Source organism: Corticium candelabrum, chromosome 12, assembly GCF_963422355.1.
Source record: "Corticium candelabrum chromosome 12, ooCorCand1.1, whole genome shotgun sequence".
Classification (NCBI taxonomy): domain Eukaryota; kingdom Metazoa; phylum Porifera; class Homoscleromorpha; order Homosclerophorida; family Plakinidae; genus Corticium; species Corticium candelabrum.
In genome coordinates, this window is record NC_085096.1 from 2304076 (window position 1) to 2324782 (window position 20707).

At 42.3% G+C, this 20707-nt stretch overlaps 2 protein-coding genes and 1 long non-coding RNA gene across 3 annotated transcripts; all 3 read left to right on the plus strand.

The window, feature by feature from the left end:
• Positions 1 to 2011: 2011 nt before the first annotated feature.
• LOC134187980 (uncharacterized) lies at positions 2012 to 7068 on the plus strand. The gene is made up of 2 exons (XM_062656165.1): positions 2012 to 2100; positions 5757 to 7068. The coding sequence occupies exons 1-2, from the start codon at positions 2043 to 2045 to the stop codon at positions 6833 to 6835; spliced, it is 1137 nt and encodes a 378-aa protein (XP_062512149.1). The 5' UTR covers positions 2012 to 2042; the 3' UTR covers positions 6836 to 7068.
• Positions 7069 to 13570: 6502 nt separating this feature from the next.
• LOC134187907 (uncharacterized) lies at positions 13571 to 17505 on the plus strand. The gene is made up of 2 exons (XM_062656083.1): positions 13571 to 13695; positions 16198 to 17505. The coding sequence occupies exons 1-2, from the start codon at positions 13638 to 13640 to the stop codon at positions 17274 to 17276; spliced, it is 1137 nt and encodes a 378-aa protein (XP_062512067.1). The 5' UTR covers positions 13571 to 13637; the 3' UTR covers positions 17277 to 17505.
• A 1533-nt stretch (positions 17506 to 19038) lies between these two features.
• LOC134188225 (uncharacterized) lies at positions 19039 to 19518 on the plus strand. The gene is made up of 3 exons (XR_009971303.1): positions 19039 to 19152; positions 19220 to 19314; positions 19380 to 19518. It is a non-coding gene; the product is annotated as an uncharacterized LOC134188225 (long non-coding RNA).
• The last annotated feature ends 1189 nt before the right edge of the window (positions 19519 to 20707 follow it).

Genomic DNA, 20707 nt, shown 5'->3' on the forward strand with positions numbered 1-20707 from the left:
TGGATGCAGACGGACAAGCAATAAGAGTAGAGAAGTTCGAAGGAAAAGGATGACGCGATGAAGGCGAAGTGAACAGTCGTCGCGTGTGGGCTAAACATATCGTTCTCGAGCTGCACGCAAAGTCTCCGTCTTCGCACTTCCATTTCACGTACGTTCGCTACGCTGACTGCTATCATGAACGAGTGAGTAAATCCAACACGCTTTGCTCTAATAGTTCTGGTGGAGGCTGGGAGAACATGGCTTGTTTTACTAACGACGCTAGTATCTACAACCTTGGACCTAGCCTCGAAGTTCCGGACCTAGCCTCGAAGTTCCGGACCTAGCCTCGAAGTTCCAGACCGACCCCCCAAAAATGGGAGAAGGTCTGGATCAACTTCTGATCAAACCGAGTTCGAAAGTAGGCGTAGTTACTTAAGAGAAATGGAAGGGTTGTAACAGTCAAAAACACCTCTTTAGATAACAGCGCTATCCCACCCGATGTGACAATAGGAAATCGATTACTACATTTTAGAGGTGTGTTCAAAGAAGGTGGGTGGTAATCAACTGCGATGGCGGCAAATTTGCAGCGGTCCGCTGTTCGGGATGCATTGAATCAATTTCGAGAGCCTTGGGCGTTGTTTCAAAGGCACCGTCCAGTGCAGTTTTACATCACGAAAGACGCACGTTCATGCAATTAATTACGACCCGTCTGTACACGCGAAATTGTCGAACGCTTTTGCCAGAAGCCGTGCATGTCATTCATTACAAAACTCTCGACGTTCATTGGCCGCCACTTTAGTGGCGGCAGCTTGCTGATTGGCTGACTCGGATCACTTCCAAACTCGGTTTGATCAGTAGTTGATCCAGACCGTCTCCCATTTCTTTTGGGAGACGGTCTAGAACTTCGAGGTTACCTCGGACCATCTGTGCTTGCCGTGCGCTTCGTCAAAGACGGCATACCGCACTGTATGGAAATCTGGTAGAAACGGAGAATTCACTACTTGTCATCATTTCTTTCCTAGTCAGACTGTCGTCAATACCGCTGAACTGTTTTACAAATATGAAATGACCACGTGCACTGTAACCGTTAGTTCCACGGCTACCACCTATCATGGAGACAGACTTCTTAAAACTAACGATTTTCTGGATTATTCTGTCTTCAGTGTGAGGGAAAGTACTACACATATAAATTGTCCGCGCCGTACAACCACCGTACCATCTACAAGCGATAGAATATTCCGTAGATTCACCATCCAGATGGAAATCCAAAGAAAGTCTCGTACAAATCAAGGATGGACCCTGCTGGCTACTGCTTAATACAACCCAATTCCACATGCGTGGACAACGAAACTGTCTGTTACAGCTGTGATACACAAAGTAGCTCCTCTGAAGTAACAAGAACATAGTCTGTTTGTCCATCGAAGAATGTAATGTAATACACACTAATTGCATGCCAATGTCGCTAACCTTGCGCTAACCATGTTTGGTTAGTGCTACCAAGAATATAACACCTAAATGCTCTCGGGAGGTCTGCAAAACGGTAGTTATCTATAATTTTAGTGTGAAAACGTCAAAAGGTCTCATAAAGCTTCCCAATTTCGGGGGTTCAGTGGGACGCCCTTCACTTAGGTAATTGTAGCTGCCTGATGGTGACATACTTGCTACTGTACAACCATTCCCGTTTAGTGTAATTGTTTAATTGTGTTTACGTGTAAGCGATAGCACCAGTTCATGTGACAACGATACCAACATGCTGTGTTTGCTGTTACAAAGCAGCTGGTGTAAGTGAGCTGGCACCGCTGGACTAGAGCGATAACATATCAAGGAGTAGTAACACGTGCAGCTTTGGAGTGCTAGCAGTAAAGCCAAAACCAACAGTTTAGATGCTGTTATCCTGCCATCAGGTCTAAGATATACTATACCATCACGTGATCTGTACGAGCCGTGAGTGGCTCCTTTCAGCCACGCCTATACGAAAACTACGTATTGGTGACTGTCGACGTCCACGCCGTCATTTGCTGGGTTGTATACTCTTACAGTTCGTTGCTCTATTGCCGACGACAATGCAAACCAAAGTGTTGTTGATTTTATTGTTCATGTGGATTGATGACATCAAAGCAGGTGAGCTTGCATGCGTTCCTCGAGGTCAATATGCTAGTAGACGGAGTCTTTGTACAAATGCTCCGCACAAATCTAGACAGACATAAGAAAGTTATGTAAATAAAAATGTCGTAATGTCTGTGCTGTTACTTGCTGGTTGATCAACCTTGTTGGAGATTGCTAGAGGTTTGATGCATACGCGTATAGAGTGGGCTTGTGTATAAATACGTTATCGAGTAGAAACTGTCTGCTGTTTGGAATGCAATAACAGAGTACTCAGATTTCCCTATACCACAGAGATGGTCTCTAGATATGGATTTATCCGTCGCGACTAATCGACGGCTGCGCCATACCGTAAACGCCCATCACCGCTGTTTTGATGTGTAAGCGTGTGCAAGCCTTTTTTTGCAAACAAGTTTTCTTGCATATTTCCATTTGAGCTATAGTGCTACCAGTATGAGAAGTTCACAATGTACGACAAATCATCTCATCTCTAAGTTGTCCCCGGGCAACCATACGTGAACTTTTTAGTTGCCCGGTCATTACTCTGGTTGCCCACACACTAAATCCATTGACCGCTATTGCTATGGTGCTATAGTTGATTTATGAAAATATGTATTTACAGACAGGCAAAATACAGCTAACAAACAGACGGACAGACAGTGCACATAAATCTTTTACATTTTATCACATGTATTAGCATTGATGTAGTAACTTTGATGTCTATAGAATGCATTGACAGACAGAAAGGCAGACAACTGAGTACAGACAGACGAGTTCAAAAATTACTGGATGACTCGATCTCAATTGTGATGGAGCAATGCAATGCAAGAGTGTTACTGTTACTACAGAAGATGAGCAGAGTCCAGTATAGTGCTGACTCAGTTGGTGTCATTAGTAACTCTGTTAGCTTATTGTCAGCTGTTTGACTCTTAGTCTTAGCTAGGAACCTTCTGGGTCCAATTTGTCTTAGAACTTGCTGATTTTTAGCGTATTGTAGACTGTAATAATGTCTTGTATAAGAAATATATGTATTGACAGACAGACAGACAGACAGACAGACAGACAGACAGACAGACAGACAGACAGACAGACAGACAGACACAGACAGACAGAGTTTGCGCAGTGTAATTTTGTATGCTTCAAGATCGTAATGGCCTTACTTGTTGTGTTATGTTGCTCATGATGTAAACGTTTGATTTAAATGAAAATATATGTATTGAGACAGACAGACAGACAGACAGACAGACAGACAGATTCATTTATTATCATCAAAACTCTACGTATGTACAGGAAACTTTCAAATATCTACCAGTCCTTCATAACTAAGCAAATTATAACACATTAATGGACTTGGCCTACAACATTGCAGTCAAACATTATGCCACTGTCGTTTGTACTGCATGAAAATCTCGACAGCTTCCTCGAAATCACTCTGGCGTTGCATCTCTGAAGAATGATGGAAAATTGCTTTCTCCAGAATGCCTTAAAACGTTGAGCGCTGTTAAAAGGATGTGCATGGGTGGTATTGTAGCTTTGCCTAGATATATGAGACAAAAACTTGTGTGCGTGCGAGCCCCACAAACCAAAATGTTCAAAGACTAGTGGAACACACTTGGATGATAAACCACCATGCAGGACCTCTCCTGAGTATTTCTTTAGTTTCTTCTCCTCTCTTACTTTTGCAGCATACCCTTCTTCTCTGACAGACAGACAGACAGACAGACAGACAGACAGACAGACAGACAGACAGACAGACAGGCAGGCAGGCAGGCAGGCAGGCAGGCAGGCAGGCAGGCAGGCAGGCAGGCAGGCAGGCAGGCAGGCAGGCAGGCAGGCAGGCAGACAGACAGACAGACAGACAGACAGACAGACAGACAGGCCAGTTCATCTGCCCCACAAGTGTGAGCCTAGGGACTGCTACACACATTCGAGCAATCGGTCTGACATCCTAGTTTATGACTCGGAGACAGGATCTAACGTTGAGTTAGATGTGGCACTAGCTCACCCATGGGCATCAGACATCTTACCTCGTGCAGCTACAAGTGGGGGGAAGCGCGGCAATGAGAAGGGAGCAAATCAAGGAAAACAAGTACGCCCAGGAACGACTACCTGGTGGATATTCTCCAACAGTCGTGCCTCTTGTATTCGAACATTTCGGCCATTAGGGGGAGAAAGCGTCTGAGTACTTAAGGGTCCTCTCTGCTTTGTGGAGGGATGACAATGGAGGATCTAACATTGCTGAGTTCAAAACACACTGGAGACGACGATTTTCAATCAAGCTGCAGCAATGCAATTCAAGTGTGATGTCTAGGAAGATGGCAGTAATTTCAGCTTGACAAAAATCATGCAGTGTCCTTGACGAATATCAGTTTGTTCTAGACTAAGTGGTTAAATGTATTCTGACCCCCTATGGGGTCATCTGTTGTAGCCTTAAGTGTTTGTTGTTGAACTAGAGGAACTTTACTGAAAGACTAGCTTCTAAGCTCTTGATGGAAATTTCTTTGAATTTAAAATATATGTATTTGACAGACAGACAGACAGACAGACAGACAGACAGACAGACAGACAGACAGACAGACGAGTTTGCGCAGTGTAATTTTGTATGCTTCCGGATCGAAATAATCTCACTTGTTGTGTTCGGTTACTAATGATGTAAACGCTTGATTTAAATGAAAATATATGTATTGAGACAGACAGACAGACAGACAGACAGACAGACAACTTGTGAGAAGCCGACCTGCGGCTCTAAACTGGCAGTTTCCATCTCCTTGGACACAGACAGGCAAATGATTTGCAAGGTCATCAGAAGGATAAAGACAAACAGCAATACTATCAACCACACAGGACTCTGCAACAATAGCTGAAATCTTGCCTATCGTGATTTTGGGATAGAGTAAACGACCCGGATAAAGATAGGATTCTTGTTTGCAATTTTTAGTTTGGATACTTCTAGGTTACAAGCAAGCAGGCACAAGCTTAGATGGCACAAAGTAGCGCATCATTGACACTACAGGTCATGGCAGTTAGGAAAGGATCAACACACAGATATCTGATCTGTCATCTATGACACCCACTAAAATGCTCTCAGTAGGTTTGCAAAACGGTAGACGTATCTATAATTAAGTTTACTAACCAACGAGGACATGCTCAGGAAGGAAAGTCAAGCTGGTAGGTAGGGTAGCCGTCAGCTAGTTGGGCAACCGTAGTTTGCAGTTTCAGTTGCCCGGACATACTTTTGGTTGTCCCGGGCGCCCGGGAAACCGATGTACACTGGAATAGATTCGCAACTAGTTTGTCATGCACCATCTGGTAGGTATACTAGAGTATGCAATCAGCACCCAATTTTAGAATCTCAGGGAGGTCGAAAGACACTACTGGGATGTAACTCGGATCTATCGTGAATTGATCAACAACGGGCCCGGTAGACGCGGTGTTTGCTCCTCTACTGTAATGTGCAAAGTAAACATTTACGCAGGTATCTGGTGTCAGTAGACGCTTCGATTTCTTTGACAAATTGTGTTTGTCGTCTCACTATATGTCAATTAACCTAGCAGTCTAGATCTAGATAATATGTAGACTTGACATAAAGACCTTTTGCGGTCGTTATTTGTTGTCTGAATTTGGATCAAATTGTCTTTTGCACACCTCCATAGCGTTTCTCTTGTGTATTGCAGCCTACAGTGTAGATCCGGAATCTATTGTCGAGCCGGTCAACATTGATAGTTTCGACCACGCCCACGTGCAAGAAGATGGCGTGAAGATTTGGCGTTTCGACATTGAAGCTCACCGATGCGGCTCGGCTCGTGTCAACCTCAAGTCGTTTGCCATGAATCTTGGAGACTACGTCGTTGTGTATGGCCTGGATGCAGACGGACGAGCAATAGGAGTAGAGAGGTTCGAAGGAAAAGGATGGCGCAACGAGGGAGAAGTGAACAGTCGTCGCGTGTGGGCTAAACATATCGTTCTCGAACTGCACGCGACGTCTCCATCTTCTCACTTCCATTTCACGTACGTTCACTACGCTGACTGTTATCATGAAGGAGTGAGTAAACCCAACACGCTTTGTTCTAATGGCGCAGGCTGGAAAAACATGGTTTGTCTTGCTAATGACCCTAGTATCTACAACCTCGGACCATCAGTGCTTGCCGTGCACTTTGTTGATGGGGGCATACCGGCTACTTGCACTGTATGGAAATCTGGTAGAAACGGAGAATTTGTTACTTGTCATCATTGCTTCCCTACTCAGGCTGTTGTCAATACCGCTGAGCTGTTTTATAGGTTTGAAACAACCACGTGCAATGGTACCGATGGAAACTGGACTGCCACCTATCATGGAGACAGACTGCTTAGAACGGACGAGGATCTGGATTATACTGTCTTCACTGTGAGAGAAAGTACTACACATATAAGTTGTCTGCGCCGTACAACCACCATAGCATCTACAAGCGATAGAATATTTCTTATTCACCATCCAAATGGAAATCCCAAGAAAGTCTCGTACCAATCAAGGGTAGACGCTGGTGGCTATTGCTTAATACAACTCAATTCCACATGTGTCAACAACGAAACTGTCTGTTACAGCTGTGATGCAGTAAGTGGCTCCTCTGGAGCTCCTGTGTTCTACACTAGGAATGGAGTCAAGGTGGTCTTTGCACTGCATTTTGGAAATGCACAAGCGACTCCTCGTTGTCCAAACTATGGAAGAAAGATGTATTTCATAGCTAACCAAGGAGCACTCGGACAATGTCCATAGTGAACACTGTCATCAAGCAACGCTTGGCTGACGCTACCGTGAGCAGCAAAGAACAATTTCATCAAGTCCCAGTTCGTGTACGCGTTTACAAGTGATAGTAATAAGGCAGCTGCTCGAACGGATTTGTGTTGCTGTAGGAAATTAGAGTGTCTTGCTGATTAGTGGATTCGCCAAGTTGTAATCATGGTAAACGTAGTATTGGCTGTAGCTAAGAAAAACTGGGCTGCATTGAATACGTCTCACGTCCCAAATACTAGTATTTCTACCATTTTCATACACAAACCCTGCACGTATTATCTAATTAAGCTAACGTGATATCTGTTCTTTAAGGGCGTGTCTAACCAATATTAATTATTTATTGAGAATAGAGTTTAAGCTATAAAATAAATAAATATAAGTAATGGAATACTAGTAAATGCTCGGTTAGCATTGTGTTTGGCGAGCGATGGTGTTCTGTCTTTACCTATTCGCGTCACAATGGTTGCGTTACGTAGCAATAGTTTCTGTCAAACAAACGCGGAAACTCAGCTGCAGAAAACAGACTTTCAGTTGCTCTTCTTCCCGTTGTCTTCAATTCTTTGTGCGCTTCGATCGTCTCACTCGTTTACTTAGCTAGTTGCATAACAATGGTCGCGCAGTCGCGTAACAATGGTTGCGTCGCAACAATGTCTGTCAAAGTAACGCGCGGAAACTCAGAAAACAGACGTTTCTCTTCTTCTAGCTTTTTCTTTCCATTCCTTTTGTCACGCGTCAGTCTTATTTCCTTCTTAATCGCGCATTCTTCTCGCCAAGAAATTATAATTGAGTCGACCCCTCGAAAGGGGACCCTTGATTCAATTTTTGCGCATATGTTACGGAGTCAAAATTACATTCATTGGGTACTGTCGGTCAGTGGATGGTCCGACCATTTAATTTTTTACATTTTAATTTTCATGTTTTTATTTTTTAATTTTAAATATTTATTTATTTTTTATTTATTTTTTAATTTTTTAACTTTTTAGTTTTATTTCAATTTTAATTTTTTACTTGCATTCTTATTTAACTTTTTGTATTTATTGAATTTTAATTTTTAATTTTTAATTTTTAATTTTATCCTCTTTTTTGTAAAATGATTTTTCATCTTCTGATGTTTGATTCTTGTGATCTTTAGATTTTTTATAGTTCGATTTTAGGCACCTATGTGTTCAAAACTAGAAAGTAGAATGCGCAGTTCACTTATTCAATTTCTAACATGAATAGAAAAGTGACCGAGGTCAATAGATACAGCGGGGTCTCAGCGGGGCTTCCATTCGAACGCGTGTCTCAGGAGATCACATTTCCAAAACACAAGCAGGTGTTTGCTTTTACTTTCCATCACGTGCCAAACCACGTTAATATGCTTGTCTAGAGAAGGGCAAAGCTAAGGCGGCAGCGAATCCAGTCGAGAGTTTGTCTGTACGGTGTGTTTGTCTTGTGAGATAGTAAGGAATCTAATCTCCATGTTGTGGTGATCTTGCTGCATCCACCTGTGCATGACAGTAGGATTGGCGTGAAAGAAGCTAGTTTCACTGCCGGTTTCCACACTAACAACACATGCATGCTGTCGATCTTCCAATCAATCCGTAATCGATTGTCGTGTCGGCGTGCAGACACAATCACACATGCAGAGAAATATTTCCTCTAGTTAATTAACTAATGAACTTAGCGAAAAGCAAACGCGAAAGCAAACGCGAATGTCAAATGCAAATGCCAATGTCAGCGCAAATGTTTTGGCAGCGATGGCACGCCATATGTTGTTCTACAGTATGGTCTTTGGGATCAAATACGAGTAGACCGTGGTCGAGAGTTCTACCTGATGCTGGCTGTGCAGGACCATTTGTCAGACCAAAGAGGAAATACCTCAAAGGCCCCATCTGTTCAATCACTGTCAATTAACCAAGGTGTCTATTTCAGTAGCATGTTCTTTTGTAATAATTAATTAGCTCACACTGTGAGATGAATGTCTGTAATCAATAAGAAAGTGTGCTCACGTTAACGTTTGGCTGATACTGAATTGACACACACTTTAAATGCAACTTTACCTTTTGCTTTAATTGAGAGTATGAGAGCATGCAAGCTGGAGTATTGCTGATACTGTATATATATATAAACATATATATATATATATATATATATATATATATATATATATATATATATATATATATATATGTTTAGTGTTAGTTTGGTTATATTTGTGTGTATTGTGTGTATTGTGTGTATAGTGGATGTATGTGTAGTCGTGTGTGTATTGTGTGTATTGTGTGTATAGTGGATGTATGTGTAGTCGTGTGTGGGAACTGCACCAAATTGTGGTGTGTCAATATATATATATATTATATATATATGGGCAATTGTGCACGTGCATATAGGCACATCAGAGTCCGTAGGCACACGTTGTTGATTCTGATACTTAGTTCCACTTTGGTCCATACTTTTACTTACACGAGTATATACATGACTGGTTGATCTCTTGTGCAGAATCATATAATTGAAAGACTTTGGGTAGTAATCAACAATAGAGTGAACTATCCAGTGAAAGATTCACTAATTCAGATGCAGTCAAGGGGACTTATTGACATGGTCTGTAAGAACGAAATTCTGCGTGTCCCACGTCACAATGAGAGTCACTCAAGTAGACGCATCTCTTGCTGTAAGCTCTTGGAACAACAAACACAGAATTCCAAGTAAATTGATTGACTGTGTTTCCACCGAGTATTCGTGCAAATTGTTAAGTCCTAACTGTATAGAGCTTGGAATTCCAGACAAGCTATTGGAGGAAAACAACATGGCGCCCTGCACAAGTGCCAACTGCTGAAGAAGCAGTTAGTCTCTACGAACAAAGTAGAGGAACCCTGACACTGTTTGGAGATTTTGGTATTGACCCAGTGGAATCATCAACAGGAGCAACGACTCCAAATGTTCCAGCAACGTTTTCCATCATATGAACCTCTGTTCGATCGTCTTGTGAACGGCGACAACTCATTATTTACAGACGCAGTTCTGTGTTTCAAACAAGTCACTTTATATATATATATATATATATATATATATATATATATATATTTATATTTATATATATATACACTGTATAATATATATATATATATATATATATATATATATATATATATATATATATATATTATACAGTATATTTTAGATATATATTTTAGATATATACAGTACAGTTAATTAGCAAAATAGAGCTGCCTTATAAATTTATGACAAATTCATACCGATAGAGATGTTCATAGATGGCAACATTATTCTTCACAGGCATTGTGACCAGTCCGACCACTTTACTGCTGAACCCATCCACTCCTGCCACGTGAGTTACGCCAAACATTGTTAGTTTCTCATTCTGATCAACATGCAGTTTTTCGCCGACGTAGCTGCTCTGTACGGCATAGGATTTAAGAGAGTAGCTATTCCTTGTCTCCTTGACTGAGCGTAGTCTGGTGACACGGTTTTGAGTGCAGCACCTACTCTATGGTGACTGCACTGTATGCCTGTAGCTTCTAAAAGGCCACTCATCGTTTTCCTACCATAAGATGGTCCGACCTGTCACAGTCAATCTAGATATACATACATACAGGAATTATAGGCCATGCACACAGTATACATGCAGTGTACAATCATGACCTAGCTAGAGTGATCATGAGCAAATCATGACCTAATTTAACTATAATGAGCATACAGCTAGCTAGCTACCTACAGCTACCTATAGATTTACAGCTATAGTGCTCACCTCGCTTACGGCGTCAGACACGCAGCGTTCTAATTCATCTCTAGTCAGAGAACAACGTAGGCTCGAGTGTCCAGCCGGTCATCGGTCATCGGTCATCGGTCATCGGTCATCGGTCATCGGTCATCGGTCATCGGTCATCGGTCATCGGTCATCGGTCATCGGTCATCTCCCCCCGCGGCGGAGAAAGACCGGCTGGAGACATTCGCCACTCAAACAAACCGCCGACTCTCTTTCCTCCAATCAGAGTGCCGTTCAATGTTTGTGCATCCTCGATAGGGATGCACGTCGCTATTGGCTCTTTGCTAATGTAATTTCGCACTGACGCAAGTACGTGTACTCTCGACACGTGCCATCCAAGTCTACGAACAGCATGTTGACTCTTTCCAGCTCTTCTCGTTGTCTGTCTCTCGTTCTAAGAGCGCTAGACTCAAAGTCTGGCACAGAGGCCAACCAAAGGTCGACCGCAATGTACGCAAATCATAGCTCTGCACGTCGCCCTGCGTTGAGTGCAAATACCACGCTTTGTAGATGGTCTACTCGTTCAATGCATGCAACGTACGACACCGTGAGGGACTAGAAGTTGTTTTGCATGCGCTGCCTAGTCCTCCAAGTACGAAAAGGAAGACAAAGAGAAGACGACATGCAGGTGTATCTCACACGCTAACGAAATGTGATATCAGGCAGTAAAAGCAATTGACTACTCAGTTACAAAGCCATTAGTAGAGAGCCAATAGCGACGGGCATTGCTATCAGCAGTTATTGTAAATACACGTGCATGCACAAACACTAGCCAAACGTGTAAAATCCTGATTGGAGGATAGAGAGGCAGCGGTTTCCTTTGAGTGGTGAATGTCTCTAGCCGGTCTTTCTCCGCCGCGGGGGGAGATGACCGGCTGGACACTCGAGCCTAAGAACAACGTCGACTTATGCCTGTCTGCATGTACAGAAACGTCGAACAGATAGTTCGTCTGTAATTCTTCGCTGATGACAGCATGACTATCACCCTCTCCGACTAGCTTGCGAACAAAATCTTCGTCAGCTTCGTCCATGGAGATCGAGAGTGGAGAGAATGCACGACCTGCCGTTATCGTGAGATGTTAGATAGCGGCTGGGGCTTCCCTGCCAGATGTTTAGAGGCGTGGTCTAGATAATCCACGCAAATGTCCTCTAGATAGTTGCTTGGAGTCTTTCCAAATCGACTAGACGTCAACTTCCCAGTGTAGGCTAGACGTTGATCTCGTTGACTATAGATGCCCTAAGCGCGTGCCTCCATGCAACGGGCTTCCTTCGCTCGTAGCGGCAAGGAATGTCTCACACCTAAGCGTGACGGTTGACGAGAGCCAGGTAAAAGTGCTTACCGACTTGTGAGAGGTCGGTCGCGTGCCTGTCAAGGCTTTCCCACGCATCTCTTAATTGCATTACATTGCATGCATGGGAGAGGCGTGGCTGGGCGTGGCTAAGCTAGATGCAACTTTTGTCTTTCAATAGAATTGAATATTGAAATTGCAAGCAACTTCTAGGCTATTTTCAATTTCTAATTGAATATTCAATTGTTGCTGGAAATTGAAAATGGAATGGACGAAATGGTCACGCACCCGCTCATCGCATGGCCTCATCGCATGATCTCATCGCCTCATCTCATTGTCTAATTTTGACACAAATGGCACGCCCTAGCATATAGGCTACAAAGCGTCAGAGGATGTGTCAGCGAAGCTGGGAATAGTCTCCAGGTATAGTGAGGGAAGAGCCGTACACCATTTCCGCTGAAGAACATCCAATTCTTCCATAGGCGCTATTCATATTCCAAGGAGTACACCCAGGGTAGCGCCTGCATCCAGTTGAAGCTAGTGAGGCGTGCACGCAAGGCCGACTTCACTGAAGGTGGCGATGAACTCATTTCACAAAGCCCTTCGACTAGGGTGGTACACAGCAGCTGCATGGTGTAATCGAGCTGGCGTCGCTCTCAGCGTCAACATTTCGCGTGACACGTGCAGCTGTCGGCTGATCATGATCTACAAACTCGGACCATCTGTGCTTGCCACACGCTTCGTTGATGAAGGAATGCCGGATACTTGCACTGTATGGAAATTTGGTAGAAACGGAGAATTTGTTACTTGTCATCATCATTTCATAGCTAACCAAGGAGCACTCGGACAATGTCTCCAGTGAACACTGTCATCAAGCAACGCTTAATTTGATGACGCTACTGTGAGCAGCAAAAGAACAATTTGATCAAGTCCCAGTTGATAGTAATAAGGCAGCTGCTCGAACGGATTTGTGTTGCTGTAGTATAGATTAGTCAGGGTGCATGTCTTGTTGATTAGTGGCTTTACCAAGTTGTGAGCATGGTAAACGTAGTGCTGGCTGTAGCTAAGAAAGACTGGGCTGCATTGAATACGTCTCACGTCTCAAGAACTAGGACCTGCCACATTCCCGGGGATGCCAAATTCTCTATGACACCGGCATTTCTACGATTTACATCATAGACATACTATAAGTTAGAAGTTACGAGTGATGCATGCATAAGAATAACTGTATGTACCATTGTGGGTAGGAATAGTCTAGTTCTACATGTACAGTAAGATAGGGATCACTACGAGATGAATCTACTGTCTAGCTAGACGTTAGCAAAGTTTCAACTACGACCTTTGCCCGTCTAGTGTAATTGTTTAATTGTGTTTACGTGTAAGCGATAGCACCAATTCTGTCCAACATGTTTGCTGTTGACAATCGCAGCTGGTGTAGGTGAGCTGGCGCCGCTCGACTAGAGCGCTACCATTTCAAGGAGCAGTGACACGTGCAGCTTTGGAGTGATAACAGGAAAGCCAAAGCCAACAGTGTATATGCTGTTATCCTGCCAGTAGATCTAGAGGATATACTACTTATCTATACCTTCACGTGATCTGTACGAGCCGTGAGTGGCTCCTTTTAGCCACGCCTATAGGCAAACTACGTATTGGTGACCGTCGACGTTCACGTCGTCATTTGCTGGGTTGTATACTCTCACAGTTCGTTGCTCTATTGCCGACGACAATGCAAACCAAAGTGTTGTTGATTTTATTGTTCATGTGGATTGATGACATCAAAACAGGTGAGCTTGCATGCGTTCTCGAGGTCAATATGCTAGTAGACGGAGTCTTTGTACAAAAGCTCCGCACAACTCTATACAGACATGAGAAACTTTTGTAAATAAAAAAAGTCATAATGTCTGTGCTGTTACTTGCTGGTTGATCAACCATGTGGGAGACTGCTCTAGGTTTGATGTGTACGCGTATAGAGGGGCGTACTAGTGTCAGCGGTAACTACATCCGTCTAGATACGTAATCGAGTAGAAACTGTCTGCTGTTTGGAATGGAATAACTAGAGTACTCAGATTTTTCTATATACCACAGAGATGATCTCTAGATATGGATTTATCCGTTGTGACTCTAGTAACTAATCGACGGCTGCGCCATACGGTTAGTTAGTTACACTAAATCCATGATCGCTATTGCTATGGTGCTATAGTTGATTTATGAAAATATGTATTTACAGACAGGCAGAATACAGCTAACAAACAGACAGACAGACACTGAACATAAATCTTTTACATTTTATCACATGTATTAGCATTGATGTAGTAACTTTGATGTATAAAAAATGCATTGACAGACAGAAAGGCAGACAACTGAGTGCAGACGGACGAGTTCAAGAATTACTGGATGACTCGATCTCGATTGTGATGGAGCAATGCAATGCAAGAGTGTTACTGTTACTACAGAAGATGAGCAGAGTCCAGTATAGTGCTGACTCAGTTGGTGCCATTAGTAACTCTGTTAGCTTATTGTCAGCTGTTTGACTCTTAGTCTTAGCTAGGGACCTTCTGGGTCCAATTTGTCTTAGAACTTGCTGATCTTTAGCGTATTATAGACTGAAATAATGTCTTGTATAAGAAATATATATATTGACAGACAGAGACAGACAGACAGACAGACAGAGTTTGCGCAATGTAATTTTGTATGCTTCAGGATCGTAATGGTCTTACTTGTTGTGTTATGTTGCTCATGGTGTAAACGTTTGATTTAAATGAAAATATATGTATTGAGACAGACAGACAGATAGACAGATAATTTATTCTCAGATAGATTCTACTTGTACACATGCTAGCATTTTACAGACAGACAGACAGACAGACAGACAGACAGACAGACAGACAGGCAGAGTTTGCGCAGTGTAATTTTGTATGCTTCCGGATCGAAATGATCTTACTTGTTGTATTAGGTTGCTCATGATGTAAAAGCTTGATTTAAATGAAAATATATGTATTGAGACAGACAGACAGACACACAGACAGACAACTTGTGAGAAGCAGACTTGCGGCTCTAAACTGGCAGTTTCCATCTCCTTGGACACAGACAGGCAACTGATTTGCAGGGCTTAGCTAAAATGCTCTCAATAGGTCTGCAAAACGGTAGACTTATCTATAATTAAGTTTACTAACCAATACGAGGGCATGCTTGTCAGGAAGGAAAAGTCAAGCTGGTAGACGTAGGGTAGCTGTCAGCTAGTTTGGCAACCGTAGTTTACAGTTTCAGTTGCCCGGACATACTTTTGGTTGTCCCAGGCGCCTAGGCAACCGATTTACACTGGAATAGATTCGCAACTAGTGTCTCATGCACGATCTGGTTGGTATATATAGTATGCAATCAGCACCCAAGTTGAATGTAGCTCGATCTATCGTGCATTGATCAACAACAGGCCCGGCAGACGGTAGGTGTGTTCACACTTTGGTTTGCAAGCCTGGTTTGGGCTTGTTATCATAATTGAGTTAGTGTTAAACGTTGCACCTGCCGCAAGGAATGCTGGTTTGCGCTGGGTTTGCAAACCGCACTTGCAAAGGTTGGTTTGCGGTTACTTGAGTCTGGTTGGGAGCTATCAAGACATTCCTAGCCGTTTAGCGCCTAGTAACCAGAGTAGCAGTCTGCCTAGCGCATAGCTACGAGAGTAGCAGTGGAAGTCATCGTCTTACTGTGGTGGATGCTGCTAGACACAGGACGTCAACAGCAAGAATCTCGCGCGTGCAAGATGACAGAAGACGTCGTTTTCGTCGATATCGCAGTGCTAGCACTGAGTACCGAACTGTTGTGTCGTTTGTCATGCGGAGTATTCTAACTCTGTTGTCAGACGCCATGTCTAGAGATTCCTGCTCAAACAACGGATCACAATAGCGTGCTAGGTTGACAAACCAGGTAATCAAACCCAGTCCAGTGTGAACACAGGTTTGTACTGTATGCTAATTTGTTTCCTCGTATCACACAAATCAAAACACAACACACCATGGTTTGCAAACCATAGTGTGAACACACACCTACCATTTGCTCCTCTACCGTAATGTGCAAAGTAAACATTTACGCAGGTATCTGGTGTCATTAGACGCTTCAATTTCTTTGACAAATTGTGTTTATCGTCTCACGACATGTCAAATAACCTAGCAGTCTAGATTTAGATAATATATAGGCTTGACCTAGAGACCTTTTGCTGTCGTTATTTGTTGTCTGAATTTGGATCAAATTGTCTTTGTACACTTGCATAGCGTTTCTCTTGTGTATTGCAGCCTACAGTGTAGATCCAGAATCTATTGTCGAGCCGGTCAACATTGATAGCTCCGACCACGCCCACGTGCAAGAAGATGGCGTGAAGATTTGGCGTTTCGACATTGAGTCTCACCGATGCGGCTCGGCTCGTGTCAACCTCAAGTCGTTTGTCATGAATCTTGGAGATTACGTCGTTGTGTATGGCCTGGATGCAGACGGACGAGCAATAGGAGTAGAGAGGTTCGAAGGAAAAGGATGGCGTAACGAGGGAGAAGTGAACAGTCGTCGCGTGTGGGCTAAACATATCGTTCTCGAGCTGCACGCGACGTCTCCATCTTCTCACTTCCATTGCACGTACGTTCACTACGCTGACTGTTATCATGAAGGAGTGAGTAAACCCAACACACTTTGCTCTAACGGTGGAGGCTGGAAAAACATGGCTTGCTTTGCTAATGACCCTAGTATCTACAACCTCGGACCATCTGTGCTTGCCGCGAAATTCACCAGTGGAGGCATGCCGGATACTTGCACTGTATGGAAATCTGGTAGAAACGGAGAATTTGTTACTGCTAATCATTGCTTTCCTAGTCAGGCTGTCGTCAGTACCGCTGAACTGTATTATAAGTTTGAAACAACCACGTGCAATGGTACCAATAGTTCCATAAATGCCACTTATCATGGAGACAGACTGCTTAAAACGGACGAGGATCTGGATTATTCTGTTTTCACTGTGAGGGAAAGTACTACACATATAAATTGTCTGCGCCGTACAACCACCATACCATCTACAAACGATAGCATATTCCTTATTCACCATCCAAATGGAAATCCCAAGAAAGTCTCGTATGAATCCAATGCAGACCCTGGTGGCTATTGTCTAATACAACTCAATTCCACATGTGTCCACAACGATACTGTCTGTTACAGCTGCGATACACAAGGTGGCTCCTCTGGAGCTCCTGTGTTCTACACTGTGTCAGGAGTCAAGGTGGTCTTTGCACTTCATTATGGAAATGCACAAGCAACTCCTCGTTGTCCAAACTGGGGAAGAAAGATGTATTTCATAGCTAACCAAGGAGCACTCGGACAATGTCCCTAGTGAACACTGTCATCAAGCAACGCTTAATTTGATGACGCTACCGTGAGCAGCAAAGAACAATTTGATCAAGTCCCAGTTGATAGTAATAAGGAAGCTGCTCGAACGGATTTGTGTTGCTGTAGTATAGATTAGTCAGGGTGCATGTCTTGTTGATTAGTGGCTTTACCAAGTTGTGAGCATGGTAAACGTAGTGTTGGCTGTAGCTAAGAAAAGACTGGGCTGCATTGAATACGTCTCACGTCTCAAGAACTAGGACCTGCCACATTCCCGGGGTTGCCAAATTCTCTATGACACCAGCATTTCTACGATTTACATCATAGACATACTGTAAGTTAGAAGTTACGAGTGATGCTAGCCTCGAAGTTCCAGACCGTCTCCCAAAAGAAATGGGAGACGGTCCGGAGCAAATTTTTTTGGGTCCACTTCACAAACACATCCCGGATATATAGCCCGGATAAGTTTAACTTGCACGTGCATGGTAGACCATTCTCACGTGCACGCATGGCTCACGATCATGATTTAGTAGTTCGAAATGTGTTGTTATGCTAACAGATCGTGGGAATTGCGCTTTCTCTGCGAGCAGTTACCACACTGAGTAAGCAACAGTGGCAGTGAAAGGAGAGCCCCAATACGGGGAATGCTGGTTGCTACAAACCGTTTTCTTTGCAGAAATCGACTTTCTCGAGAAACTGTTGACTCCAGAAAAGCTTTACGTGATGCAGTTATTATACAAGACGGCAGAGATTTGTACATTTTGCTAATTAATTGATATTAGTCGATGAACTAATTATTAATTTATTAGAATAAAGTATTTAGTAACATTAAAGCACAATTTATGTATTTATGGTAGTATTTTTAACCTTAAATGTGATTTAATAAATAGTAATTTGTAATTTATAAGTGTGTATATACAGTAGTGGACAAAAGTATTTGCTGGGCAAGAAATTTCAAGGGTTTTTCAGTATGTCTGTGTTTGGGTGGAAGCACAAAATACTAATAAAGCGACTTCTTGGTCAATGTTTGTCATGCAATGGCAAAATTGAGACTAATTGGTACAGAATTGAGTCTAAATCAGTTGGTTGTTGCAATTTAAGATTATAGTTACAACCTAGTTAAAAGCCGATTAAGTTTACATTACATCTTATCAAAGCATATTCAATGCAAACAATATTCCAACCTTTGAAAACAAACTAACTTATCCATTTGTGCTCATATCAGCACTTATTTCCGTTCTGGAGGCCAGAATATGATGAAAAATCAACAAAAAAACTATCCGGCAAATACTTTTGTCCACTACTGTATATACTAGTAACTATTGCAGAAGAACCTGTTTATTAATCATGTACTCTGCTGTTACCGCAATTAATTTGTTTGCATAAGAAATGTATGGCAAACAGACAGGATTACAGGAAGTTATTGATCTGGACAGTCTGTTGCCACAGAACACAGTTTTTCATTAGCCTAGAATACATAGAATCAATTCATGATCCATTTTAACAATAAAATTAGAACACACACCATGAAGATGCCTATTTCTCTAGTGGGTGCACAGTTTGCTGGACATAAAACAGGAATGACTTGTTCTGAACACTCATTCTGAACACTCTAACTACAATCTGTTCCTCTCTTTATATCAAGGAATATGAACAATCCAGGACATTTGTTTTAATTTATATGGTCAATATTGATTGGTGAATAGAGTTTAGTATTAGATGTTGTATGTGATCAATATTTATCGATTTTGGCTGTTGCAGATTCTAGATGAGTAATCTGGATAACTTCCATTATTGCACCTGCCAGTAGACGAATTACATGTGTGGTTTAGGCATAAGTCATCTGTGTTTCAATTAATTAACATTTTCTGGATCTCGATAAGGTACTTGCATGCAATGTCTCAGTTGTATGTACTGCACTTGTAAGTCAAAGAAGGTTTGAATTTTTAGTTCATCTTTTGAGATTTTCCACAGAGTTACACAGAAAGTGCCTTTTCTTCAGGGAGCTACCATGACCAGTTTTCTGAAGAAATGAGTGCAACTAAGTTTGTATAGCTGCATTGCATTTTGACTTGTAGTGCTTTAGCTATTGTCTTTGTAAATTTGATAGATTATTTGCAGGATCTTTTGGGAGACCAGCCATGCTGAAAGAGATTTCTGAATAAATTTGCATACATCATGTGTGTATCTATTTACCATATATCTATAATGCTCACTTGAACGATCTGTCATTCATTGTGTCTCTGGCTGTTAGATTGGGAGTTGCTCTCAAATAGGGTTCCATGTAATTACATGAGGGTTAGCTGTTAAATCAGTAATCTTGGTTTCAAAAGTTGATAAATAACAAAGGGCAGTGTTTCTTCACTATGATGAGATGGAGCAGTTGATGATGCATATACGTTGTTAATTAATACCTCACAAGTCACTTGGGAAGTAAGAGATCATGTCTGCTTGTTCATCAAATGTATGACTTACCATTTGAGCTATTGGTCATACGGAGATGTATGGGAATGTTTTTGCACACACCACAGCTGGTTTCCCGAAAATATGTTCTGGCTTTTGATCAGTCTTGTGATACAAAAATATTATTTATGGAACCGAAGTTTCCATGACCTTCAATCTACTACAGTACACTCACACTCTACTATGGTCTACCGCAACTGGGAAAATGACTTCAAATTCAAGGTTCAAGGTTCAACATTCAAGGTGTGTGTGTGTGTGTGTGTGTGTGTGTGTGTGTGTGTGTGTGTGTGTGTGTGTGTGTGTGTGTGTGTGTGTGTGTGTGTGTGTGTGTGTGTGTGTGTTGTGGCTGTAACTCTATTATGAGAGTTGTTTATGGTGAGTGGAAACATCTGGGACTTTCGGTTGGAAGTTCAAGTGTGGGATGAGCACTGGCGAGCAATGTGGTGTCGTTGGCACTGGTCAATCAATAACGGGTATGGTAGCTTGGCTGAAAACTCTGATCATGAGTAGCGCTGGAGCCATATATATATATATATATATATATATATATATATATATATATATATATATATATATATATATAAACTCTCAATGTTATAACATAATTATAGTCCCACCACCTTTTAAACGTGAGCGCATAATACAACTCTAAACATACATGTATGAAGGCGTACTAGCGAATTTTGGGCTTCCGTTTTTTATCAGTGTAGACGTCATGTTAAGGCCGGGCAAACTTGATTCACAGATTAATTAACGTCCTCGCCCACATCATATTCTGGGAAAACAAAATAAGTTTCATTATTCATTATATAGGACACATGACACCTCGCACGTGCCTGTCTCCTGTTGCGCACGTCTTTTTTCACAATATGGCTTCCTTTACAAGCGTGCACGTGTGCACTGCTAAGAAAACCCTGGTTCCCTGAACTGTTTTGTCGCTGTCTCCTTCAAAAACCTTTGAAGATCTGCTGACAT

Excerpts from the sequence above, each read along its gene's own strand:
- LOC134187907 (XM_062656083.1), top strand. The coding sequence starts at position 13,638 with ATGCAAACCAAAGTGTTGTTGATTTTATTGTTCATGTGGATTGATGAC. Across the intron at positions 13,696-16,197 it reads GATTGATGACATCAAAACAG|CCTACAGTGTAGATCCAGAA; the intron begins GTGAGCTTGCAT and ends TGTGTATTGCAG.
- LOC134187980 (XM_062656165.1), top strand. The coding sequence starts at position 2,043 with ATGCAAACCAAAGTGTTGTTGATTTTATTGTTCATGTGGATTGATGAC. Across the intron at positions 2,101-5,756 it reads GATTGATGACATCAAAGCAG|CCTACAGTGTAGATCCGGAA; the intron begins GTGAGCTTGCAT and ends TGTGTATTGCAG.